Consider the following 27,048-nt stretch of genomic DNA (forward strand, 5'->3'; position numbering starts at 1 on the left):
AAATCTATTTTCTCCAGACCCCTAAATGGCCCCATCAATGATTACACTCTCAACCCTGGGTTTACAAGGCCAATGCTCAAAACACTGAGCTGTCCATAACCCCTATTTTTAAGCACCTACAATGTGCAAGCACTTACATAAGGAAGAGACGTTTCGTACTAGAGTGATCTTCCTTGTAGTAGACAAATGTATACCAATATCCAGTGGCTGGAAATTGAAGCTAAATAAAGTACATTGCAAAATAACGTTGACATTTTTAAGAGTGAGCGTAATTAACCATTGGAACAGCTTGCCAAGGGTTGTTTGATTTTTCCGTTACTGGGAAGGTGTTAAGAAAAGACAGTCACCATTTAAAGACATGGGGTCTAGTTGACACAGAAATTGAGGGCCCTGTGGACTGTGTTGAGCAAGATGTCTGATTAAATCGTCACGAGTCCTTTTTGGCTCTGGTATCTGTGAAGCTTTCCATGGCTTGGTCTACTTTTCTTCACCAGAGTAGGTATTGATTGTATTTAGTTGTTTGTGTGTTTAATCTAGCAAAAGTTTACATTTGTTGATCTCACCTTGTTTAAGGGAATTTGGGTTTGCGTGCCTTCTGGGTATGTTGGGGGGTGAAGAGACTCTTACGTGTCTTCTACCTGTTTCATTTAGTTTACAAAACTCCTAATAAAGATGGGACTGGGAACTGGATTAATTTAACTTCTCTAGCATCTATCAGTTAGGTATTCAGCGCTCTTTACACAGAATCCCTTGTGTTTTTCATTAGTAATAAATCTCTTATCTAAAAAGTACAACAAGAAGTCATGTGGCACCTTATAGACTAACAGATATTTTGGACCAGGAGCTTTTGTGGACAAAGACATGCTTTGTCAGATTTTTGAAGATACAGACTAACTTGGCTACCCCTCTGATACTTACCTAAAAGAACAAAACTTCTCACTGAATTTTTAAATATTTTCGTTAGTCATCTTGTCTTTTGAGTACTTTGAGGTTAAACAATTTCATTTTTCCTCAGTTAATTTACCAAGGAAGGTGTATACTTGAATTATTAATACGTTTGCAGGTACTTTAATAGTGTTAAACCTCAGATTTGTTTCATACTCTAACTTTTAAAATAAAGAAAGGTTGTATCATCAATTAGTATATATTTATATGCAGCTGCCACCTACAGAGTACCAAATTTGAACTGTCTGCTTTCTTTGATCTGTGAACTTCGTGGAGGATTTGTTACCCTCATACCTGTGTGTAAAATACAGGTTGCACCTCCATGGTCTGGCACAGTTGGAACCTCAGTGGTCCCAGACCAGGGATTGTGCTGGATCCGGGGAGGTCAGTGCTCCCTTGTTGGCCCCTGGCCCTGCTCCCAGGATCCCCTCCTGGCTGTGGGCCTACTCCCAGCAGCCAGCCCTAAAAACTTTCTGGCTGTCGCCCATGGCTTGCAGCCCTGGACACAGGCTGCTGGCTTCCCAACTCCCAGGTGCCAGCTTTCTGGCCCAGCCATATGCTGCTGTTTCCTGACCCCCAGCCCTTGGGTGTGTTCCCTGGCCCCCAGCCCTCTGGTGCATGTTGCTGTTCCCTGGCCCTGTCTGGTGGTCCTCAGCCATCAACTACCGAGCTGTGGGCTGCCGGCTCCCCTGTTGCAGCTCCCTGGGCTGCTGGCACAGTCTCTCCAGCCATGGCCAGGCTGCATCTCCCTCGCCTCTACCAGGCTGTCGTGCCCTGGCCATAACTCACTGGCTGCTGCTGGTTCGTTAGTCAGCAGCCCAGTTGTGGCTTCCCAGCCTGAGCAGGGGTTCCTGGTCTCAGATTGCTGGCTGCTGGGGCTTTCTGGTGCAGCAATACCCATGGTCATACTAGACTACGGATACTACTGGACCTGAGTGTCCTGGATTTCAGAGGTGCAACCTGTACAGTGAATATATCTGGACCAGAGTTTGTACCCCCACCTTTTTTTTAAAAAAAATCTTGCTGTAGCTAAACGATAAAACATTGTGTCCTGCAAAAACATTTTTGGAACATCTAGACTATTTATAAAGGTGTTTAGGTAATTGCTTATTAATTTGATGTAAGAAAGAAACACTTCCCTCTCCTAGGAAATTTATAGGTCTTAGGGAAAAAAAATACAGGCAGCATTATATACTGATGTTACATAACTACAGGCTGAACTTCTCTAGTCTGGCACCCTGGAGACCTGATCGGCGCCGAATGAGAGAACTTGCTGGACCATGGGAGGTGAGTATTGTTTTAGTAGGATTACCAACACTTCCACTGCTTACTGGGTTCTTAGAAGACACTTAAGGGTAAATTTACAGCTTAAGAGCCCAGAACACAGAGCCAGAACTGGTGCCTGTAAACGAACTTTATGGGGCCATGGGCCAGTGGTCGTTTGGCTAACTAGAATCATCCTGGCCTACAGATGTTGCTGGACAAGAGACTGCTGGACTAGACAGGTTAAATCTGCATTACATTTTATTACTTCAGGAAAGCATATTGTCCTTGTGGAATACTGTTTGAAGGGTGGTTATCAGTAACCACCTCTTCCTTCGTAATATCAACTTTCTGATGTTCTGGTCACTATTGAAGCAGTCTTTGAAGAAAAAAATGTTGAACTTTGGCCCAGAAGTGCAAAAGGTTTACGTCAATTTAGTAAGAATGTGGACTCCATTATTCAGTTTTTGACCTGGACATAAGTCAAAATTTTGATACCTGCATGCCTAAAAATTAGGCTGTTAAATTCCTGTGCAGGTACTGATATAGAAGTGACCTGACTTTCAGAGTTACTGAGTGTCTGAACTTTCAAAAAAGTTGGCAAAAAATTATTGTCTTGGGTCTAGAGCTAGATCAGATTGACTTAGTAGGGAAGATTGCTTCTGTCCTTGTTAAAATAATACTCTTGGGGAATTATGTGCCAAAAAAGCTAATTGTGTACAATTATAAAAAAAAAAAAAATCTGCAAAATTCTGGCTATTTGTCAACATAACATAATACAATGGCATCAGTTTCAATTTTTATGTAATTTATTTTAAAATCCTGTTAGGATCTCTGTACCAAACAGGCAAAAATGATTGAGGGAAGTGTTTTTTGACAAATAGATTTCTTATTAGGCATATTAAATGTGGAAATTGGGTAATAATTCATTTAAAATATAATACAAAAATCTATTTCTTGCACCCCTCAGAAGCAGTGCAAAGGCTTTAGGGAGTAAGTGGGAAAGGGAGAAGGTGAAGAAGAGGGAGGGAGCCTAGGAGTGAATTTTCAGGGTTATTGGATGTGGGTGGGAGCAGCACAGTTTGTGAGGTGTGGTGGTGTGTGGTTTTTTGTGGGATAGAAGGATTGTTTAAGGGCTTCCCCCGTGCAGATTCTGGCTCACTCCCAGCCCCTCTCATTCAGTCAGGCATATCTGCTTCTGTTTCCATGTGGCCATGCACCCCAGTTCAGACACCTCCCTCCTGTGTGGTCCTGTGCCCTCCTCCCTTCTGTCCCCATGTTCAAATACTTTATCACTCTATCTCCATGTGTCCATACACTCTCATCTGTCTCCTCCTTCAGTCTAAGGCTATTTCTACACTACATTATGAAGTCGATTTTACAGTGTCACTGTCTTCATTGTGAATGCCATTAGGTCAATTTTAGGGAGCTCTAAGGTTGATATTATTACGTTCATAAAGCAAGTTGGCATAGCAGCAAGTTCAAATTTAAAAGGTCAGATTAATGCTAGTATGGAAACAGCAATTATTTACATAGACTTTATTGGCCTCCAGAGATGCCACTTATGTTTTCCTCAATGCTCCATGGTTGTCCACTCTAGCTGCTTCCATCTCTGCTATTCTCCTGGTGCGCAGGAAGAAGATACCAGGAAGTCCACCAATTTGAATTCAGCAGCAGAAACCCAGGAAATTAAAAGTGGGCACCTGGGCCCATTTTTAATTCATTATTAGTATAGTGATCGCATCTACCCATGAAAAAACAGCCCTAATACAGTGTGGTGGCTTCTTCCCTGCTCAGGTTATAACAGGAGAGAGATTTTTTTTTTTTCCTGCTTTGGCACCCACCCCTTCATCACTGCACCATGTGGCAGCTAGGCTGTGGGGGTTATGCTTGCATGAAACACTGAGAAACTTCTTTATCGGCACAGTGATCGTATCTACCCAGGGAAAAATAGCTCCAACACAGGGTGATGGCTTCTTCCTTGCACAGAACATCGCAGGTGAGGCCAAGATTTTTTTTCAATGCTGGCACCAGCCCCTTTCCCACTGCTCCAGGTGGCAGTTAGGCTGTGGGGGAGTCATGCGTGTACTTGAATGATAGCATAAAAGTCGTCATTCTGGACAAGCAGGAGTAGTTTCAAGAAGGAGGCAGAGTGGCTGGGGGACCAGCTGAGATGGCACAGTCACCTGGGTGATCCTAGGACACGAAGTCATTCTGGCATGTGGGTATGACAGTCCCTTGCCTGGCATGCTAGTTGGCTGATCAGGCAAAAGTCTTACCTAAAGATGTTATTCCTACAGGAGAAAAGCAGCCGAGCAACCAGTTTACATGGTTGTCACCTTCTGAAGCCAGCCTGTTTGGCTTTCTTTTGCATGGGATTCCCTACTTTTCTTTCTTGCCCTCTGAAAAATGACCTCTTGCATTGCCCTCATTCTCCACCTATGGAAAGCAATGTGGGGAGATGACATCACATATCCACAACCACTTGTGGGGCAATTTTTTCCCTGCAGACTGCACTTCAAAAAAAACCCCAGATTGGTACAAGGCTGAGGGGACTGTGGGATAGGTTCCCACAGTGCATTGCTGCAACAGTCCATGTGTGTCGATTTAGTGTGGCAGCCCTAACTCAACTTTGTGGGGAGGTGAAGACATTGAAAATTGAATTTATAAAACACAGTGTTGTAAAATGGAATTTATATTGTAACGTAGACGTAGCCTCAGGGTCCCTGTAACCTCATGACACAGCCCTATGGTTTTTCATGCATCTTCATAGAAATTCTGTATTGTCTTGCATTGGAACTCCCTCTTAATTTTGATTAAAAAAAATACTAATCCCGCCCCGAAAGGCTAGGTTGGGCTTTTATAAACTAAGGAGATACAGAAGTTTAACTAAAGATGTGGTGATGCCAAATTGGTCATGTCACAGTTTTGTTAAAATGATGCAATTTTACCTATAGACAAGGACTTTGTGTTGTCTTTGGTGTACTTCCTACATTTTCATGCCCTGCTGAAGGATGAATGATCACTCTTCGTAGATTCCCAAACACTGTAAACACAATAGCTGTAAGTGCAATGTTATGTAAAATTTTACATACTTAGTAGCTTTCATTGCTTGGTGGAAGTTTAATTGCATTTTTCTAACATATTGAAGTGAATGTAATACTTGTGAAAACTAACAAGTTGGTATCCCAGGTAATGACAGCCTCCTGTCTATCCACGAACCAAACATAATAGGCTGTAGTGGGAAAATCTACGCTGCTCTGACATGGTGGTATGCTTTCACCCTATTTTGGAAGGACTGTTCTTCAAATCAATGTCTGAGATTCCTATATACAAATGCAAGAAGTATGGGAAATAAACAAGAAGAATTGGAAGTACTAATAAATGAATACAACTATGATATCGTTGGCATCACAGAAACTTGGTGGGATAATACTCATGATTGGAATGTTGGTATTGAAGAGTACAGCCTGCTTAGGAAGGACAGACAGGGAAAGAAGGGAGGAGGTGTTGCCTTGTATATTAAAAATGTACACACTTGGACAGAGGTAGAGATGGATATAGGAGATGGACGGGTTGAAAGTCTCTGGGTTAGACTCAGAGGAGTAAAAAACAAGGATGGGGTCCTACTATGCGTCTACTACAGGCCCCCTAGCCAGGTGGAAGAGGTGGATGAGGCTTTCTTTAAACAGCTAACAAAATCATCCAGGGCCCAGAATTTGGTGGTGATGGGGGACTTCAACTATCCAGGTATATGTTGGGGAAACTAATACAGCAGGGGACAGACTGTCCAATAAATTCTTGGATTGTATTACAGACAACTTTTTATTCCAAAAGGTTGAAAAAGCTACTGGGGGGAAAGCTGTTCTAGATTTAATTTTAACAAATAGGGAGGAAATTATTGAGAATTTGAAAGTGGAAGGATGCTTGGGTGAAAGAGATCATGAAATCATAGAGTTCACAATTCTAAGGAAGGGTAGGAGGGAAAACAGTACAATAGAGATAATGGATTTCAGGAAGGCAGATTTTGGTAAACTCAGACAGCTGGTAGGTAAGGTCCCATGGGAAGCTAAACTGAGGGGAAAAACGGGTGAGGAGAGTTGTCAGTTTTTCAAAGGGACATTATTAAGGGCCCAAAAGCAAACTATCCCGCTGCATAGGAAAGATAGAAAACATGGCAAAAGACTACCTTGGCTTAACCAGGAGATCTTGCATGATCTCAAACTGAAAAACGAATTGTATAAGAAATGGAAACTAGGACAAATTACAAAGGATGAATATAGGCAAACAACACGAGCATGCAGGAGCAAGATTAGAAAAGCTAAGGCACAAAATGAGCTCAAGCTAGCTACAAGCATAAAGGGAAACAAGAAGGCTTTTTACAAATACATTGGTAACAAGAAGACGACCAAGGAGAGGGTAGGGCCATTGGTCAGTGACGAGGGCGAAACAGTAACAGGGAATTCGGAAATGGCAGAGATGTTTAATGATTTCTTTGTTTCGGTCTTTACTGAGAAATCTGAAGGAATGTCTGACATAGAGAATGCTAGTGAAAAAGGGCTAGGTTTAGAAGCTGAAATACGAAAAGAACAAATTAAAATTTACTTAGAAAAATTAGATGTCTGCAAATCACCAGGGCCAGATGAAATGCACCCTAGAATCCTCAAGGAGCTGATAGAAGAGGTATCTGAGCCTTTAGCAATCATTTTTGGAAAATTGTGGGAGACGGAAGAGATTCCAGAAGACTGGAAAAGGGCAAATATAGTACCCATTTATAAAAAGGGGAACAAGAATAACCCAGGAAACTACAGGCCAGTCAGCTTAACTTCTGTGCCAGGAAAGATAATGGAGCAGGTCATTAAAGAAATCATCTGCAAGCAGTTGGAAGGTGATAGGGAACAGCCAGCATGGTTTTGTTAAAAACAGATCATGTCAAACCAATCTAATAGCTTTCTTTGATAGAATAACGAGCCTTGTGGGTAAGGGAGAAGCAGTGGATGTGATATACCTAGACTTCAGTAAAGCATTTGACACGGTCTCACATAATATACTTATCAATAAACTACTCAAATACAACTTAGATGGGGCTACTATAAGGTGGGTGAACAACTGGCTGGATAACCGTACCCAGAAAGTAGTTATTAATAGTTTTCAATCCTGCTGGAAAAGTATAACTAGTGGGGTTCTCCAGGGGTCTGTATTAGGACCGGTTCTGTTCAATATCTTCATTAACGATTTAGATATTGACATAGAAGGTACACTTATTAAGTTTGCAGATGATGCCAAGCTGGGAGGGGTTGGAACTTCTTTGGAGGATAGGGTCATAATTCAAAAGGATCTGGATAAACTGGAGAAATGGGCTGAGGTGAACAGGATGAAGTTTAATAAGGACAAATGCAAAGTGCTCCACTTAGGAAGGAACAATCAGTGTCACACATACAGAATGGGAAAGGACTGCCTAGGAATGAGTACAGCAGAAAGGGATCTAGGGGTTATAGTGGACCACAAGCTAGATATGAGTCAACAGTGTGATGCTGTTGCGAAAAAGGCAAACATGATTCTAGGATGCATTAACAGGTGTGTTGTGAACAAAACACGAGAAGTCATTCTCCTGTCTACTCTGCGCTAGTTAGGCCTCAGCTGGAATATTGTGTCCAGTTCTGGACACCGCAGTTCAGGAAGGATGTGGAGAAATTGGAGAGGGTCCAGAGGAGAGCAACGAGAATGATCAAAGGTCTAGAGAACATGACCTATGAAGAAAGGCTGAAGGAATTGGGCTTGTTTAGTTTGGAAAAGAGAAGATTGTGGGGGACATGATAGCAGTTTTCAGGTATCTAAAAGGGTGTCATAAGGCAGAGGGAGGGAACTTGTTCTTCCTTGCCTCTGAGGATAGAACAAGAGGCAATGGACTTAAATTGCAGCAGGGGAGGTTCAGGTTGGACATTAGGAAAAAGTTCCTAACTGTCAGGGTGATCAAACACTGGAACGAATTGCCAAGGGAGGTGGTAGAATCTCCATCACTGGAGATAGTTAAGAAGAGGTTAGATAGATGTCTTTCAGGGATGGTCTAGAAAGTGCTTGGTCCTTCCATGAGGGCAGGGGGCTGGGCTCGATGACCTCTCGAGGTCCTTTCCAGTCCTACTCTTCTATGATTCTATGAGCCTCTTAAACTCTAGATTGTGTCCATTGCATTTTTGGGCTCCTTCTAAAAAATTAGTTTTGGTAATATTTTGTGTGTTATAGTTTCACTCTGTAATGGGCAAAGATAAGCAACTCATCTTACATTAGACACCAGCCACTCATTGGCTGGTAAGGATTTGAGACAATTATCTTGGACCTTATTTACTGTTACGACCTATCTGTGAAAGGCTATGTATTATTCAGTTGCTGATTACCCTCAACTGTCTAGCTCCTGTCTTCATTAACTATTACTCCTTTCCCCCATTATGTAAGTTTTGGTTGAACTGAATGTTTGAGTCTCTTGGTGCCTGCAGACATGCTAACAGATGTGACTTCACTTTTTATCTTGAAATATTTTTAGTGATAGTAATGTAAACCATTTTAATAAGAACACAGACCTGGTAACTTTTATTTTAAAAATACTGTAACTTTGTAGTACAGATTGAATAAAAACAAGTGTAACATTTATTGACATAACCAGATACTAATTTGCCATGCAAATCTCATGAAATTTCTGTTAGGAAAGACATTTTGAACACACACTGACCATGAAAATAGAACATTGATAACATGTAGTATGAAATCATTGACCAGCTATATTAATAATGCTATTCTGATTCATATCTTATTGTGGTCATCCAATCTACAATTCTACAGCATTGAAGTAGCTAGTATCTGGCGCGCACCTCTAGTATAGGATGTGGCTATTTACCTTCTGAACAGCATAATATTAAAAATATGCTTCGTACTTTTGGCAGCCAGGAAACGTTTAGGTGAAATTCAGGATTTTAGTTACTGTTTGCAAAATGGTGTGTGTCCCTCAAGAACTGCCTCCCACACTCTGACCTGCCACACAGTTTGTGGTCATAACAGTCTAATGAACCAAGGCCCTAAAGCAGGGGTGGCCAACACGTGGCCCCGCGGGGCTTTTTCATCTAGCCCACGGAACCAGCTGCAGCACCATTTAGGAAGCTGGCTGGGTGGCTCTGAGCCACATGTGGCTCTTTAAGGAGCCATTTGTGGCTCCCACCGCTCACTCCTCCTCTGGCTCCCTGCTGTGCTGTGCTGAAAGAGTAGAACGCAATCTAATTGGTTTAAGGGCTGGCAGGAGGGATCTGACTGTTAAACCAATTAAATTGAGTCCCATTAGTTCAGTGCCGCAGGGCAGGGAGCTGCCCCTGTCATGCTATAGGAGGGCTGCGGGGGAGCCAGACAGCTGCAGTGAGGAGGAGATGGCAGCCCAGTGAAGGAGCAGCGGGGGGTGGCAGCACATGGAGTTCCTGTGTAAGGTAAGTTTAATCCTGGGTTTAGGGCTGAGAGAGGTTTAAGCCTGCGAGCGAAGGGGATGGTTTGGGGCTGCAAGGTGTTTAAGCCTCAGGGTGGGGTGGGTTTGAGGCAATTTTGTGTTCAGCCCCTGAAACATAAAAAGTGCCATGTGGCCTCCAATGAAAAAAGGTTGGCCACCCCGCCTTTTAAAGGATGAGGCTGGAATTTGGGCCTGAAGTTCCTTGATAAAAGGATGTGATCTGTGAAATTTTACTACCAGAAATTCCTTGATTTCAAACCAATGTCATGAAAAGTGCTTTAAAACTAAACATTTTTCTGTTTTCTGGTTCTGACCTTTATAAGAACCAGTTTAGATGCTGTAGAAGGAGTATAATCTTCAAAATGTTTGAGGAGTTACAGAAATGGTGCAACTGGCCTGTATTCTTTTTATAGATGTGGTGCTGAACAGGGTTATAAAGCGAAAATACCATCCAAACGTTCTTAGTCTTCCTCCTGGTAAGCTGACTGGTCAGTTAGATCTTACAGTCTTGTCAAAACTAAGGATAACATACAGATTCCAATCCATGTATAACCTGCAGTTCCACAGGATAAAACATAATAAAACTTTGTCTCCTATATTAGTACAGTAAACCCTTGTGTATACAGGGCACACAAAACTCACTTTAAAGTGAATTTCATACAAATGGAAGACACATGGCTGTCAGCCTGCCTAGTTTCCCGCAGCTGCAGACAGCTAGGCAGGCTAAGAACCCCTTCCTCTGCCTTCCCAGAGATCAGTGTGCACCTGCTTCCCCCTCACCCCCCCGTGCATGGCCCCACCTCAGACCCAGCCCGCACACAGGGCTCCCAGCCCCTGGTGCACTACAGCCCTGCATGAGGCTTGGGCTCCAGGTCCCTGCACACCCCCCCCCCCCCCCCCCCGCAGACCCTGTTCCAACCTCCTCAGACCTGGCTCCAACTCCTGCACGCCCTGGCTCAACTACCCCCTCTCGCCTTCCCCCCAGCCCTAACCCACCCCAGGCTTAACTCCTTGGTCCCAACCCATGGCCCAAGTCCCCCTCCCCCCGACTTTCCTGAAATTCGGGATATGTGAGGGTTGCATGGAACACAACCCTCGTGTGTCCTGAGGGACTACTGTACTTGGGGGGGGTGGGGGGAATGGGGTTGAGTAGGTCAGACTTGATGTCCTGCTCTGTGGTGTTGAGGACTTAAGTACCAGCGTAGACATTTCCATAAATAAGCTAATTTATTTTCCATGAGTGACAAAAATGGTGTTCCAAAGAGCTGATTTGCTGTACAGGTTGAACCTCTGTATTCTGGCACCCTTGGGATCTGAGTGGTGCCAAATGAGAGAATTTGCCAGACCATGGGAGGTCAATATTCTCTAGCTGCATTACCATCACTTCCACTGCTTTCTGGACTCTCAGAAGACATTTGGGGTAGATTACAGCTAAATGACGGCACAGAACATGGAGCCACAACTGGTGGCTATAAAACATTTTATAGGACCATGGGAAAATTGGCCATGCAAAGAGGCTGTCCATTAACTAAAATCATGCCGGATTGTGGATGGTGTTGGACAAGAGTGTGCTGGATTAGAGAGGTTCAACCTGTGTCTATTTTACAAAGCCTTTCTCATGCCAAAATGTGGGTCTAGAGTGGTTTGAAATACTCTTTCCACTTCATATTTTGTTCTAAGAATCCTAGAATTATTCCCATCAGTTAACCCTCTCTGATGTACCCAGCAGCTGAGAATTTCTGACTCTGAATGAGATGTTATTTTCACCTTTTTTTGAAAAGTTGATTTCTCTTCACTTAACCTAACAAGCTCTTAGTCCTTTTAAGGATCTGATTCCATTATCGGAATCTCTGAATCTTTGCCAATAGTTTGTATGTCATTTTGAAAAAATTCAGTAGGTTCCTGAACTAATTTTGGTATTTTGTGCCTGATTTATGCATGTGTGTTAATGCCTCTAAACAAAGTCTCATTTTTGGACTCACAACCAAACATAGGCATGCATATTGCAGTTGAGATAAATCATCTGGCAGCCTTCTGTTACACTGCTTGATATCAACTTAAAGTTGTGACTTTGAGGTTTCGTAGGTGGCTTCCCTTTTTTCTTAGCAATGTCACTGCTTGTAAGTAAGAATAAAATTGTTAAATTGAACAGTTTATATTAAAAGAACATACAACAGGTGTAAGCTCTGCCACAATAAACACGAATAAATCAACCAGAATACCAGAGCTGTTGCTACAGCCAGGATCATCAAAGTGTATTTTATCAAATTCTCATTTTAAATACAGAAAACATTTACGGATGACAAGATGGATGTGAACTTCCAGGACTGTGTGAGCAGAATGTTCTGGAGGTCCTGTGCAATTGCTACAAATAATTGTCTTAAATCTTTTTTGATCTTACGTAATGCAGAAGTTTCATATGACACTACAGAGGATTTTATTTATATTTTAACTTAGTTCATAAACCTGTTTTCCTTATTTTGTATTGAGAAATAGATTTAAAAATCGGAACAGTTAGTGTTTAATATTTATAAATTGCAGTGGTATTTTATGAAGAATAACTGAAAGTAGAGGGATTGTAGTGTGCAGTACAGGACCATAGTGAAATGTATTTTTCCTGGCAAGTCACATCTGTCCTTTTAAAATAACTTAATTCAAGTGTATGTTCTTACAATGGTAGGATTTTTCCCCCAGATAAATTTTATGTGGAAAGGAGCTAGTGGGCAAAATCTTTTAACAAAGAAGCACAATAGTTGTTTAACGTTTTTTTTTGTTTTTTTTTTAAACTAATGTGTGGTTTATAATCTATAGAAGAAGGACTGCATGGAATTGTAAGCTGTACAGCCTGCGGGCAACAGGTGAACCATTTTCAGAAGGATTCAATCTATAGACATCCTACACTGAAAGTTCTTATCTGCAAGGTATGTAATAAACATAAAGGGGCATAAATAAACATAGTACTCCATGTGCCTTCTTTTTAAAAACAAAACAAAACAAAACAAAACAAAAAACTATCACCACGTGTGTTTTGTATGGCTTGCTTCTCTTTTTACTCAGTTTAACAAGGAAACTTGGGTAGCAGAAAAGGAAAAAAGAAAGTTCAAATGTGAAGTTAGATGGATAAAACCTATATGCTACCCAATTTCTTGTGGTTTCCTTGGAATTTATTTTTAAAAGAGTGAATAAGTTTGGACTACATTACAAAGCTACTGTAATTTTGGTGTGTTTGGTTTTGTGTGCTACAGTGGGGCTCCCAATCATAGTCCCTCTCTCCTAAGAGGCACAGCACAAAAGGTTTCAGCACCACGGTAAGGAACGTGAGGTGATTTTGAAGTCTCCTTTTTACCATTTGGAACTAGGCATCTACTTGGGGCTTAGCCAGTCCTGGTATAAATCAGAGTGACAGCACCCATTCTAAATTATGGCAACTTCCTTACTGTCTTGGGGCTCTGGCTCCGGTTGTGCACTGTCCTTAGACAAGCTGACGACTGTTTTGCCTCTGGGCCAAGCTGACCCTCCTGCTCTTAGGCTTCAAGGCTCTCTGGTTCAGGATATTGTTGGACCAGAGTGTGACAGTTTTTGGAGGTGCAAGCAGTAGTAGCTGCACATTTGATTGTATAAATGATGTAATTTAAAGTTACATACTAAACCTGCTAAAGTACGTATTTCTGGTAGCTTAATATTTAGCAGCCTGTGGCAATACACAAATCTTATTTAAAAAGCTTCTAATTTTTATAAGCTCTGTTCCTGTACTAACTGTGTTGCTATCATCAACAACATTCAATTGAAATTAAGTAAAATTCTGCATTACAATGAAGGTGTGTAATTGTGGTTCTTACCATGGTGTTGATTGTCCCAGAACATAAAAAGATAGAAACTGTCCATAGATATGTCCAGACTACAGAGCCAATGTTGGCTTATCTGTGGCAGCTAGTGCAGTTGCAGCTTACGCTAACAAATTTTTTTTTCCACATAGGAACACAATCTCGCCAAGTGACATTAGCTACCTCAATGGAAGCCTTTGTCCATCAATATAGCTGCATGATGGGGTGAAGGTTACTGGTTTAGTTGTGTTGGTTAGGGTTGTTTATTTGTTTTTCACATCTCTCCCCAATGTAACCCTGCAAACATAAGTGCAGACCAAAACTGAATATAACAAATAAGTCAACTTGAAAGTTGTAGAATATATAAAAACCCCATATATACATTTGGTCTGCAACTTCAAGGGATGGCAAACATTTAGTTTTCAAAGAAGTCATGTGCTATTCAATTTGGGAAAGTCATTGCTTAGGAGCTGATATATCTTTTGGAGAGTGTTAAGATTAGGTACACATTTGTAAATTGCAAGTGAAAATGAGAGAGAAAACATATTAAAGGGGTTTTTAATGTTCATTATAGACAGTGATCTGAATTCTAAGAACATTTTTAAAGAACTTGACTGTAGTGTATTCACTGTGTGAAGCCATTCATTAAATTCCATTTGCCTTTTTTGATTAAAATTCGTTGTCTGACTATTTTCCTTACAGACTTGCTTCAAATATTATATGAGTGATGACATTAGCCGGGATTCAGATGGTATGGATGAACAGTGTAGGTAAGTATGTAAACACTGTTACAATATTACCCTAAACAATTAAAGCAGTTATGAAATGCGCATTGTCCAACAGACCTATAACATTATTTCAATTTTAAATTTTTGTACAAACTCGGAAAACATAAGGAAATCAAGTAATTAGCACTGTGGGTTGAAAGATGGGCATTAAATGACTCAACACTAAACGTCAGTTTATGTATAGATTGCAACACCAGGTTTATATTGGTCTTCTGATCATTATTCCCTAGGTAGCATTTAGCCTTGGCCCATTGATGCTCACTGTCACAGAGAAAACTTGATGAGCTCGTCTGTAAACTGCAAACGTACAAATATATATTTAAGAGGTGGAAGTTAAAACTCTCACTTGCTCTTGCATCGTCAATCAGAGACTATATTGTTTCATATTAGTGTCAAGATATTGTCCAGTCTTAACTGTGCATCTGTCCAGTAATTGTGTTTGGTAAATCAAGAACTGTTTATTTTGTCCTGCTCACTTTCTAGTCTTGGTCAAACTTTGTGCTCCACATACCTTTCAAAAAGAAAGAAGTTCTCCTATGTACACAGTTAAAGACAACTTGCTTCTCATCCAGTATTTCATGCCCCCCTGCAAAACAGGCCTCAGTAGCCCTGTGTCTTTGACAGAGGTCAGAAAGGGAGGTTTAGTTTATACCACTGTCCAACCAAAGACCATGCTCTTAAAATTCTTGTTCTGAATGGGGAAAACTTAAATTTCTTTCATATGATAATTTTTTTAGGTTCTATTTCTAATATATGGAGGCTGGGCAAGGGTTTTTGGAGCAGTGCTTGAATATTTCTGGTTTTCCAACTTGTTAGTTCAGTGTTACAATCTATTACCTTTCAAAGTCTTTCTGTTGTGTATTATCAGGCATTAATAATCAAAATTAGTGGATATCTGCTTGCCATCTTTTGAAATGAAACTTTTGCCTTTGATTAGTAACTATTTTTAATACTACAACAGTTTAAATCAAACTTTAAAAAATGTCAGTTGAACTTTACATGTCTGAACAATGAATATACTGTGTTTTGGGGTAGCATTTTAATATTTCCCAATCATCATTTCAGATGGTGTGCTGAAGGTGGAAACTTAATCTGCTGTGACTTTTGCCATAATGCCTTCTGCAAAAAGTGCATTTTGCGCAACCTGGGCCGAAAGGAGCTGTCAGCCATAATGGATGAAAATAACCAATGGCATTGCTATAGTTGCCACCCAGAACCTTTACTGGACTTGGTCACTGCATGTGACAGTGTTTTTGAAAATTTAGAACAGTTATTGCAACAAAACAAAAAGAAGATCAGAGTCGAGTGTGAAAAAAGTAAAATATATGATCACACAATCAAATTTTCTCCAAAGAGAAATATTTCAAATTGTAATGGAGAAGAAAAGAAATTAGATGACTCTTATTCTGGTTCTTTAACCTATTCCTATAAAGCACTAATGGTGCCAAAAGACATGCTGAAAAAGACAAAAAAACTGGTTGAGACCACAACAAATATGAATGCTAGTTTTATAAGTTTTTTGAAAACAGCAGAAAATTCAGAAGTAAATCCTACCATACAACTGCGTCAGCTGAAAGCTTTTAAATCTGTGTTGAGTGACATAAGAAAAACTCACTTAGCATTAGAAGAAGGTCTGAATCAAGAGATTCAAGCTTTAGCTATTAAAATCAAAGAGAAGAATAACAAAGAGAGAAAAACTGATGTTAAACCAGAAAAAAATGAGGGGAAAATAGATGAAAGAAAGGAACATGCAGAGTTGAAAGAGGACACTGTGAAGTTAATTAAAAAAGCTGTGTCAGAACAGCCTGAAAATGAGCCCATGGACCAAAGTGTTCCAGCAACACAAAAAACAGAAAACAAGCATACTAACAATGAAGACAAAAAGTCAGAGACAAATGAAGAGCCTCAGTATGAACCTAATAGTACTGAGGCTTTAGACATGGACATTGTGTCTGTTCCTTCATCAGTCCCTGAAGATATCTTTGAAACTCTAGAATCTGCTATGGAAACGCAGAGTACAGCAGATGAACAAGCCAATGGAAGTACAGCGGCAGAGCTGGAGACAATAAATGTGAATAGAAAATGTACTACACCATCAAAAGACTTTAGAGGAAGTACCAAGTTAAAAGCATCAGCTAAAGTAAGAAAAGAATTGTTTGTAAAACTGACTCCTGTCTCCCTTTCTGATTCTCCAGTTAAACCTGAAGATCAAGCCAGTAATCAAGTAAAGAGAGACAAGAATGCTGACGTAATATCCAAGGTAGAAAACTCTGATTCTGGGAAAGAAAATCATGACATAGGTAATGAATGTTCACTTGAAAATATAAATGTTTCCTTTGTAGAAGAATCTGATCTCAGGAGGTCCCCGCGTATGAAGACCACACCTCTGAGGCGTCAAACAGACATTAATCCTTTAACATCTAATTCAGAAGAGGACAGCAATGATGCTTACTGTGAGAAGGGCAAGCGAAAATCATCAGTCCAGTCAAGGAGAAAAAAAGATAAAAGAAATTCTTCTGACAATACTAATGATCACCCTAAATCTAAGCTTTCTAAATCCAAACAATCAGACATATTGGACCAAAGTTCGGGTTCAGATGAGATGCCAGCAGTCCTTAAAAAAGTAGCTATGATGAGTCATAGTTCCTCAGATATTGATAGCAATAGTGAGACATACTGTAATGTTCAGCAGAATGCCTTAAATGATCTAAAAAAACAGCCAGTGAACTATGAGAATGGAAAACGCAAAAGAAAAAGCTCCACATCTGGTTCTGATTTAGATACTAAAAAAGGCAAATCAACGAAAGGTTCAACTTCTGCAAAAAAGAAACGTCAAAACCCTTCAGATTCTTCAAATTATGACTCAGAGTTAGAAAGAGAGATAAGGAGTTTGAGTAAAATAGAGTCTGCAAAAAGAGCCAAAAAGAAGTACCCCAGTAAAAAAGAAAATTATGATTCTTCTGAAGGTGAACAGAATAAAAAAGGAAATACTAGTAGGAAAAAGATAAATTTTAAGAAGCAGCAGGTTGAATCATCTGATGATGCTGAGATATCATCTCCAGAGAAAGAGGAGATGACTCATTCCTCTGATGACAAAAAAATAAAGAAGGGAACAGCAGTCAGTGAAAAGAAAAACAGAGATTTAAAAGAAAAAACTTCAGAGGGGAAGCATGATGAATCATCTGATACTGAGAAGTCATCCCTGGAGAAAGAGGAGAGTTGCCATTCTTCTTCTGATGATAAAAAGAGGGCAGAAGCAAAAGAGAAGAAAAACACAGATTTGAAAAAGAGAAAGGTACAGGATGATTCTTCCTTGGATGGAATGGAAAAGTCGCCAGAGAAGGAGCAGAGATGTGATTCTTCAGAAGACAAAATCAAAAATAAAGAATCAGAAAGTAAGGAAGATTTGAAAAAGGAGAAAAACAAAGAAAAAGATGGCTCTTCTTCTGATGAAGATAAGTCATTCCTTGAAAAAGAGAGTTGCATTTCCTCTGAAAATAAAAGTAAAAATCAAGTGGCTGCTGAGGAAAAGAGAGAGAGAAATTTGAGGGAGAGAATTTCAAAGAAGTTACAGAGTGATTCATCTTCAGATGCTGAGAAGTCCCCACAGAAAGAGGAGAGTTCTTCTGAAGATGTTAAACGGAATAAAAAAAGAGTAAAAGCTAAAGAAAAAAAAGTAAGCCACAAAAGGAAAACTTCCAGGAAGGAACAGAGTGACTCATCATCTGATGAGGAACTTTATGAAGACCAAAAGAAGAGTAAAAAGGCATCATCCAAGGAAAATAAAAAGGGTAACTTGAAAGAGAAAAAAAGAATTTCTAGGAAACAGAAAGAAGTCACCTGTTCCTCCTCATCAGATGAGGAAGAAAATGATGACCAGAATTCAGATGATGGAAGCAGTGATGAGCAGAAGATTAAGCCAGTGACTGAAAGTTTAATGCTGTCCCCCAACACAGGATTTTGTCAATCTTCAGGTGTGCAAAGGTCTACAATTTGATAAGCATATTAACACGGGAAGGTCAATAATGAGTTGAGTAGTTATATTGATTTAATAATTTAGAAGTGCAAATACTGGAAATATCCATAAATGTGACTATGCTTTTCAAAATGTAAGTCGTATTTCTAAAACCTGTTTTTGAATATGGTGTATTCAGGAGTTTTGTAATATCACTTGCAGCCAGTTATCATTTTTCTTTTGCTAATTTGGGCAAACAGACATCTTAGACTCATTATATAATTTTTAATACATTTTCTAGGACGAGATTTGTGAAGTTGGGATCGTAGTCTGTAGTATGTTGAATTGCAGGCTGGCTTTCTTATGGTTATTCTTTGTTGCTTTTGTCTGCCTAACGAATACAAAAGATGTGTTTGGAGTTAGGCAGTAGAGAACAGAAAAGCTCCTATCAGACCTTTGTAGTTTAGGGTCATGTAACAGAGAATAAGATCAAGCCCTGCGATACAGTGTACCCTGTAGAGTTTAGCTGCAGTTATACTTGTGCACAATTTGGCAGATTATCTTCGTGTCCCCTGAATAGGTTCTAGTAATTTTATTTAACTAAAATTACAACTATTGCTGAAGTCTGTTGGACTGCTTGTTATTTATTACTGTTGCTATTTATCGAGCAGGTATTTCTACAGTTTAAAAGTGCTTCTGAGAGCACGGTGGGTAACATTCTTTTTATTGTCCAGAGTTGAGGGGACTCCCTTTGATCAGTATCTCATTAGTCTTTTTGTTTCTTTCTTTGTTCTTTGTTAGGAATAAAGAAATTCAAAGTAGCATAGCTAGAACTTTTATGTTTGGGTAATCTAAAAACGAAGAGGAAGGGTGAACTCTAGGTTAAAGTGACACTATCAAGTTAATTTTCATTTGAACAATTTTTGCCTATTGTTACTAATGTTACTGTAAGGGCATGTGTGTACTTATGGGAGGGAGGGATTTTGATGCACTGTGATCAATCTTCAGGGGATCAATTTTGCCACAACTGTGAAGATGTGGCAAAATCAATCTCTGTGAGCTCATCCCTCAATCCTGATATTCCACACTGTCATGTGGAACAAGGGACATCTGTGTGAGCCTGAGGAGCCCTGATCTACACAGAGATAGGAAGTTGGTCTTGATGCATTGCATCTAGTTATGCTAAAGGCATAGCTAGAATTGTGTATCTGTGACCGACTTTCTGTCCTTGAATAGACCAAACCTGAGAGCAACTTTTTCCAGATTGTCTCCGTACAGTACTTTACTGTACTTGGTTTCACTGCATTATTGTTCATGTACATCTTTCATGATGGACTATGAAGCTGAAGCAGAAAATTGAGTTGGCAGGAGTATGCACAGAGAGGGAAGGATGGGGTGAGAGAAGGCTCTGTTGCCTTGGATCTTCTTCTTGAAAAGCTAACATAAAAATGATGAACAGAATATATTTTAAAGGATGCTGTATGAGAAAATTTGAATATTTTGAAAAAGTTACTTCATAAAATTCAAATTTGCAGTGTTTCTGAAAAGCACAGACCCCAGAAACTCCCAAGTTTTGTTGCAAGTTCTGCCACAATGACACAGTTACTTATCGTTTGTGTTTGTTTTCCCTATATGTAAAATGAAGAGATTTCAGGCCAATTTCATGAGGTTGTCATGGTACTTTATTCAGTAATATATTTGCAAATTATTTAGAATCATACAGTCACAGGGTTGGAAGAGACCTTTGGCCGTCATGGAGTTCAGATCCCAGTTAGGGCTTTGTGAAACCAGGAGTTGAAAGCTTCTAGGGAAGAGAATTCCACCACCTTCCTTTGTAACCCATTTTAGTGCTTCACAACCCCTCCTAGTGAAATAGATTTTCCTAATATCCAACTTAGACCTCACCAACTGCAACTTGAGACCCTTGGTCCTTGTTGTATCCTCTGTCACCACAGAGAACATCCTCTCTCCATCCTCTTTGGACCATGTCCCCTTCAGGTAAAGACTGCTATCAAGTCCTCTTTCTGTCTTCTGTAGTCTAAATAAGCCCAAATTCCTCAGCCTCTCCTCAAAAGTCCATGTTCTCCAGCCCTCTAATCATTATTGTTGCCCTCCACCGGACTGTCTCCAGTGCATCCACATTCTTTCTGTAAGGGGGCATCCCTGATGGGGCCTCAAGAGTGCCAAATAAAGGGGAATAATCACTTTTTTCTGTATCTACTGACATTTATTCCTACTAATGCATTCCAGTATGCTGCTAGCCTTCTTGGCAATACGGGCACGCTTTTGACTCATAACCAGCTTCTCCACTTTGTAATCCCTAGGCCGTTTTCTGCAGAACTGCTGCTTAGCCAGTCTGTAGCAGTGCTTGGGACTCTTCTGTCCCAAGTGCAGGACTCTTCACTTGTCCTTGATGAGCCTCCATCAGATTTCTTTTGGTCCAATCCTCCAATATGCCTAGGTCACTCTGGACCCTATCCCTACCCTCCAGCATATCCATGTCGCATGTGCTTATCTGCGAACTTGCTGAGGGTGCAATTTATCCCCTCATTCAGGTCATCAATAAAATACTGAACAAAAGTGGCCCTGGACCCAGCCCTTGGAGTACTCCATTTTGATACCAGCCACCAACCAAACATTGAGGTATTTATCACTACCTGTTGAGCCTGATGATTTAATCAGCTTTCTATCTACATTAGTCAGTTTATCCAATCCATATTTCTCTGACTTTCTGGCAAGAATACTGTGGGAGACTATCTGGACAGCTTTGCTAAAGGCATTCTGTAGTACGTCTACTGCCTTCCCCATATCCACAGAGCTAGTTGCCTCATCATAGAAGGCAATCATGTTGATCAGGCATAACTTATAGAAGGAGAGAACGCTAGAATTGGAAGGGACCTCAAGAAGTCATTGAGTCCAGTTCCCTGCCCACTCGGCAGGACCAAGCACCATCTAGACCATCCCTGATAGGCATCTAACTTGCTCTTAAAAAACCTCCGGTGATGGAGATTCCATAACTGCACTAGGTAGTTTATTCCAGTGTTTAACCATCCTGACAGGAAGTTTTTCCTAATGTCCAGCCTAAACCTCTCTTGCAGCAGTTTAAGCCCATTACTCCTTGTCCTATCCTCAGAGGCCAAGGAGAACAATTTTTCTCCCTCCTCCTTGTTAACCCTCTTTAATGTACTTGAAAACAGTTATGATGTTCCCTCTAAGTCTTCTCTTTTCTAAACTAAACAAGCCCGGTTCTTTCAGTCTTTCCTTATAGCTCTTGTTCTCTAAACCTTTAATCATTTTTGTTGCTTTTCTTTGGACCTTCTCCAGTTTCTCCACATCTTTCTTGAAATGTGGTACCCAGAACTGGACATGATACTCCATTTGAGGCCTAGTCAGCACAGAGTAGAGTGGAAGAATGACCTCTTATGCCTTGCTCACTGCATTCCTGTTACTGCATCCCAGAATCTTGTTTGCTTTTTTTGCAACATTATCACACTATTGACTCATATTTAGCTTGTGGTCCACTATGACCCCTAAATCCCTCTCCACAGTATTCCTTCCTAGACAGTTGTTTCCCATTCTACATGTATGAAGCTGATTGTTCCTTCCTAAGTGGAGTACTGTGCATTTGTCCATACTAAACTTCATGCTGTTTACCTCAGACCATTTCTCCAATTTGTCCAGATCATTTTGAATTATGACCCATTTTGACTTGACCTTGGTGAATCCATGTTGATTATTCCTGATCATTTTCCTGTTTGCCAGGTGATTCTCTCCCCAATTTTTTTGGGAGGGACTAAGGTGAAGATGACTGGCTGTACTTCTAAAGATTCTCCTTCCCTTTTTTAAACATGGGTACTACATTTGCCTTTTTCTACTTGTCCAGGACCCTCCCCTGATTGTCACGAGTTTTCAAAGGTGGCTAATGGCTCTACAATTATATCAGCCAACAACTCCCTCAGCAGCCGTGGATGCATTAGATCCAGTGCCATGGATTCCTGTATGTTCAGCTTTTAGAATAGTTCTTAACCTGCTCTTTCACCGTTGAGCTGACAGTCTACTCCCCGTACTGTGCAGTCCAGTGCAGCAGTCTCGGAGCTGGACTTGTCTGTGACAGCAAAGGCAGGAGAAGCATTTAATACCTGCTCTTTTCCACGTCATCTGTCATTAGGTCATGTCCCCTGTAGACAAAGGGTTTCATATTTTCCTGGCTGCCTCCTTAGGTTTTCACATGTATGTTATCACTTTCTTGTTACTTCTCACATCCCTTGCTAGATGCAATTCCAATTGCAGGTTGACCTTCCTGATTTACACCCTTGCATGCTTTAGTCACCTGTCCAAGTTTCTTCTACGGGTAAGCTTCCTTTTCATATTTAAGATCACCAAAACTTTCACAGTTAATCCAAGCTGGTTGACTACCATACTTTTTTTTTTTTTTAACTGCATGTTGTGGAGGTGTTCCTGTGCCTTAAAATAAAACCATCTCTCCTGGGTTCCTTTCCTGTTGTCCGCTACATTCTCCAAAGACTTCATGGATTGTCTGTGTACTGCTTATTGGTCTGTAAGATGTAAGGGTGTTTGAAGTCACCTAGGAGATCTTTGGATAGAAAGCACTAAAGCAATAGCAAAGTTTTGTTAATAAAATAATCACTGATTTTTAGAATAGTTGTTACTAATGTGTAGTGTTCTTCATATGTTAGTTTATTGGTTATGATAGTGTCAGAATCTAAACATTTATGCAGAAATCTTGTAAAAAAGTTGATTTTGCATGTCCAATTGGAGGGGAGCTGAAATATGCTCATTTACTTAATGAGTAGTGGTGCAATGGAAGTTGCTAAATTCTGAAGATTTGATCATCTGTGATGGGTTTTGTTTATGCTTTTAAATCGTATGTTGAGTAGTGAGAATCTTTATGATCTGTGTTAATGCAGGAGCTTCTAATCTACATTGTAACAGTGGGTTGATTTAACCATTGATAAATGAAAAATGTAAGGTTCTTCAGGTGCTTGCTCATGTCTGTTTGAGTTAGCTGTGCCCATGTGCGTGTGCATGGCTGTCAGAAGGATTTTTATCTAGCAACTACTAGTCAGGTCAGCTGGGGGTTTGGAGTGACACTTCTGCAGAGGCTATATATGATCCCCACCTGACTGGCGCTCCTATTTCCTTTCTTAGTGCCCATGAAACTTTTAGTATTGTGGCTCAGGTGTCTGTTGCTGTGACACAGCTCTAACTTTTCTTGTGTGAACAGTTGTTGTGTTTAGCACAACCATTGTTTTAGTCAGTCAGTGTTAGGTAGCCTTCTGGTAGGGAAGGTCTCTCCTTTTCCTGCCTTCTCCCCTTTGCGTGGTTAACAAAATGAAAAAGTCCTAGGGCGTTAGGCAGTGCAGTGGTTGCTTGAAGTCCATGGCAACAAGCGACACTCATGACTCCTGCCTGAGTTCAGTATCTGCATGGTTTCATGGTTTGTAAGGAGACTGACTTTTGGCTCCATCAGCTCCTCATGGTGTTGACACTCCAGCTACCCTGGCAAGGCTCTACACCTCCTTCCTTGGTGTATAGCACTCCGTCATCGGCTCTGGGCTCAGCACCGAAAAAGAGCTCATCTCACCCAAGTCATTGGTTGTGGCACAGATCCCACTCTCTGGTGTGCGCCTCCAAGGTGCCTGAATTGTCATTGCCAGCCCCATCAACCTTGGCATTGTCAGCGCAGATAGCACCAGATGCTCCTGAGGCTACTGCGTCACTCACACTGAACCCCATCCTCTTGGATTTGCCCAGAGGTGATCTGGGTGTCAGCTGGTCCTTCCTGTATGCTTGATACATACTGGGCAGCACTGGGTCTCATTGAAATGCTGAGCTCCCTAGCACATAATGAGGCCCCTGCCCTTTGGTGAGTCTCCAGGAGTAAGCCTGCTGTTTTCTTTGTGCCCATTCCATACCAGCACCCGACTGCTCTGAGTCCTGGTACAGCTGTTCATGGCATCGTCAGTCTGACTTTGGGTGTCTGTTGCACTTGTGGCTTTGGTCTCCATCCTTCTTGACACCTGCCCGCTCTCACTCCAGGGCCTCCATTGTGGATGGGTCCAGTTCCATCTACTTAGCACACTCTGTCTCCTGCACTGATGCTTGACACCATACCTTGCCAAACCTGCTTCTGTCTCCTTGATGTTTGACTTCAGGCTCCGGAATCTGTTCATCTTGGCCTTATCTAGTAGCAGCTTTGGACACGCTCTCACGCTGTTCTGGCACTCGGTCCTGTTCCCTGTTGCAGTCCAGCACCTCTTGTCAGGACGCTTGTGGGTTGGGCTTTCAGCATCTGCTCTCTGTGGTGCGCAAGGCCTCATCTCCTCTGTATTCCAGCGCCTTGCACAGGTCTTGCTGTCAACGCAGGTTGTCTTCTGGCACCAGTCCTGTTCTTGACGTTGGTCCCACTCTGAACTCTGCACCAGCCCTTGGCCCTGCCTGTTGTCTGGGTATCAATCTTGTTTCTTATCGGAGGGGTAGCCGTGTTAGTCTGGATCTGTAACAGCAACGAAGGGTCCTGTGGCACCTTATAGACTAACAGAAAAGTTTTGAGCATGAGCTTTCGTGAGCACAGACTCACTTCATCAGATGTTTCTGGCGCTGATCCCTGTCCTGACATCTTTCTGCCTCTCCTCATCCTGTCCCTTTTTGTGGTACCGCTCTGCTTCTGGATGCTGGTCTCTCTCTCTCTCTGCACTGCAATTGCTTCAGGATACACCATCCCTTTCCATTCCTCTCTGCCACACCCCTCCCTTGCCCATCTCTTTTCAGGGACCCTTCTCACAATTAGCTTCTCTTCCAGGAAGTGCAGTCGATTCTGGACTTGGGGGCAGAGGAAGAGGTACCCTCTCTATACAGGGGTCAAGGGGTTTACTCCCATTTCTTTCTGGTTGAGAAGGCAAATGTGTGCGTGTGGGGGTAGTGGGGAGGGTCTGTGATCCGTCCTAGATCTCAGGGAACAATAAGTTTGTTGTTTTCCACAAGTTTGGTATGGTGTCTCTGGGCACCACCATTATTCTCTCACTGGATCTAGGGGCCTTGTACACCACTCTTGACTTATTAGATGCTTGCTTCCACATTTCCATCCATCCCATCTTATCGATGATATCTATGGTTTACCATGAGCCACCTGCATTTCTAGTTTATGGCTTTCTGTGGCTCACTGAGCGTTCATCAAGTGCGTGGCAATAATGGCTGCCTTCCTCCACTGTAGTGGTGTCCAGGTCTATCTGTACCTGGCTGATTGGCTCCTGTGGGGCCTTTCTTTCCACTAGGTGCTGGCTGAGGTGGCTTTTACTAGGGAAAGTCTGGACAGGCTGTGTCTCATGCGCAACCCGACAAAGTATTTATTGATCTCATCTCAATGCATAGAGTTCATCAGGGAGGTTCTCAATGCCATCCAGGCTAAGGCGTTCCTCCATAATCTCTGTTTCCAGGTTCCCACCCAGCTCTTCCGCCCTCTCTCCAAGTTTCTGATCACCCTGGCCAGCGTGTGTTTCTGGCTGCTGGGTTATGTGGTAGAATGTACATCCATGGCTCTGTTCACCAGCCTCTGTCTCCGCTCTCTTCAGGCCTCTCTTGGTTGGCCTCTGTGTGTTGTCCTGGCCGGGATGGGTTAGACATGGTCATCACAATGCCCTGCCATGTCTCCAACATGCGTGAGCTCCAGGCCATTTGCCTCACTTGTCTGGTATTTCTGTCTCATCTCTGCAACCCACTGTGTGGCGGTCCTGATGTACAATACCATGGCCATGTATTATGTCAACCAGCGGGGCAGGAGGGCATGCTCCTCCCCATTCTGCTCCAAAGCTCTGCATTTGTGGGGGCTGTGCATAGCCCACTGCACTCACCTGGAGGCGTCCTGTCTGCTGGGGGTCCAGAGCTAGCTGGCGGACTGCCTCAGTCACCAGTTCCTCATCCAGGAGTGATTGATTTGTATGGAAATTCTCCACTCGATCTTCCAAAATTGGGGCTTTCCCCAACTGGACCTCTTTGTGTCCTGGAGCAACTGCAAGTATTCTGAATTGTGCTCCTTTCAGGGCCTCAGCCCAGGCTCCATAGCAGATGTATTCTTCATCCTGTGGATACTGGGGCTGCTCTATGCCTTTCCTCCATTTTTCTTTGTGCACAAAGTGGTCCTCAAGATTAGCAGGGACAGGGTGAATGTAATCCTTATAGCCCTGGCGTGGGCTCACCAGCACTGGTACCCCATGCTGATGGAGCTCCCTGTGTTTCCCCCATTCAGCTTCCCATTTTCAGATGTCAGTCAAAGCCACCTTTGCCAGCCAGACCTATGGTCCCTTCACTACTTGGCATGGGAGCAGCAACTGTACTCTCTCGATGTGAGGTGGTCACTTCCCTTCTGTGTAGACTGAACCAAGCCCTTCCACAAGACCTCACATCTCTTTGTGGCCATTGCTGATTGCACAAAAGGACTTGTAGTTTTGTCACAGCACATCTCTTAATGGATTACAGACATGCTATGACCTCACAAAAGTTTCCCGATCTCCTTTCATGGGATATTCTGTGTGAACTTAGGCCTCTTCAGTTGCTTTCCTGGCCCATGGGCCTCTTCAGGAAATCTGTCGTGCATTGATGTGGTCCTCTGTACACACTTCCATATCTCACTATGCTATTGTGCAGAAATCTAGATGGGCTTTGGCCTTAGGGGCTGCTGAACTTCAGTGAGCCACGCATTGACTGTGACCCTCCTCCTGGGTTTGGCTTGGAAATCACCTAACTTGAATACAGATGAGCAAGCACTTG

At 41.8% G+C, this 27,048-nt stretch overlaps 1 protein-coding gene across 2 annotated transcripts in view; it reads left to right on the forward strand.

The window, feature by feature from the left end:
• Window positions 1-27,048, forward strand: part of ATRX (ATRX chromatin remodeler) — a 168,825-nt gene that overhangs the window by 40,580 nt on the left and 101,197 nt on the right. The window contains exons 7-10 of one of the 2 annotated variants that reach the window (XM_075008068.1): window positions 10,108-10,170; window positions 12,506-12,615; window positions 14,221-14,288; window positions 15,372-18,280. In XM_075008068.1, the coding sequence (XP_074864169.1) occupies window positions 10,108-10,170; window positions 12,506-12,615; window positions 14,221-14,288; window positions 15,372-18,280 (3,150 nt within the window). The remainder of the gene's footprint in view (window positions 1-10,107; window positions 10,171-12,505; window positions 12,616-14,220; window positions 14,289-15,371; window positions 18,281-27,048) is intronic. The other variant, XM_075008069.1, reaches the window with a different exon arrangement.

This window comes from Carettochelys insculpta, chromosome 13, assembly GCF_033958435.1.
Source record: "Carettochelys insculpta isolate YL-2023 chromosome 13, ASM3395843v1, whole genome shotgun sequence".
Taxonomy (NCBI): domain Eukaryota; kingdom Metazoa; phylum Chordata; order Testudines; family Carettochelyidae; genus Carettochelys; species Carettochelys insculpta.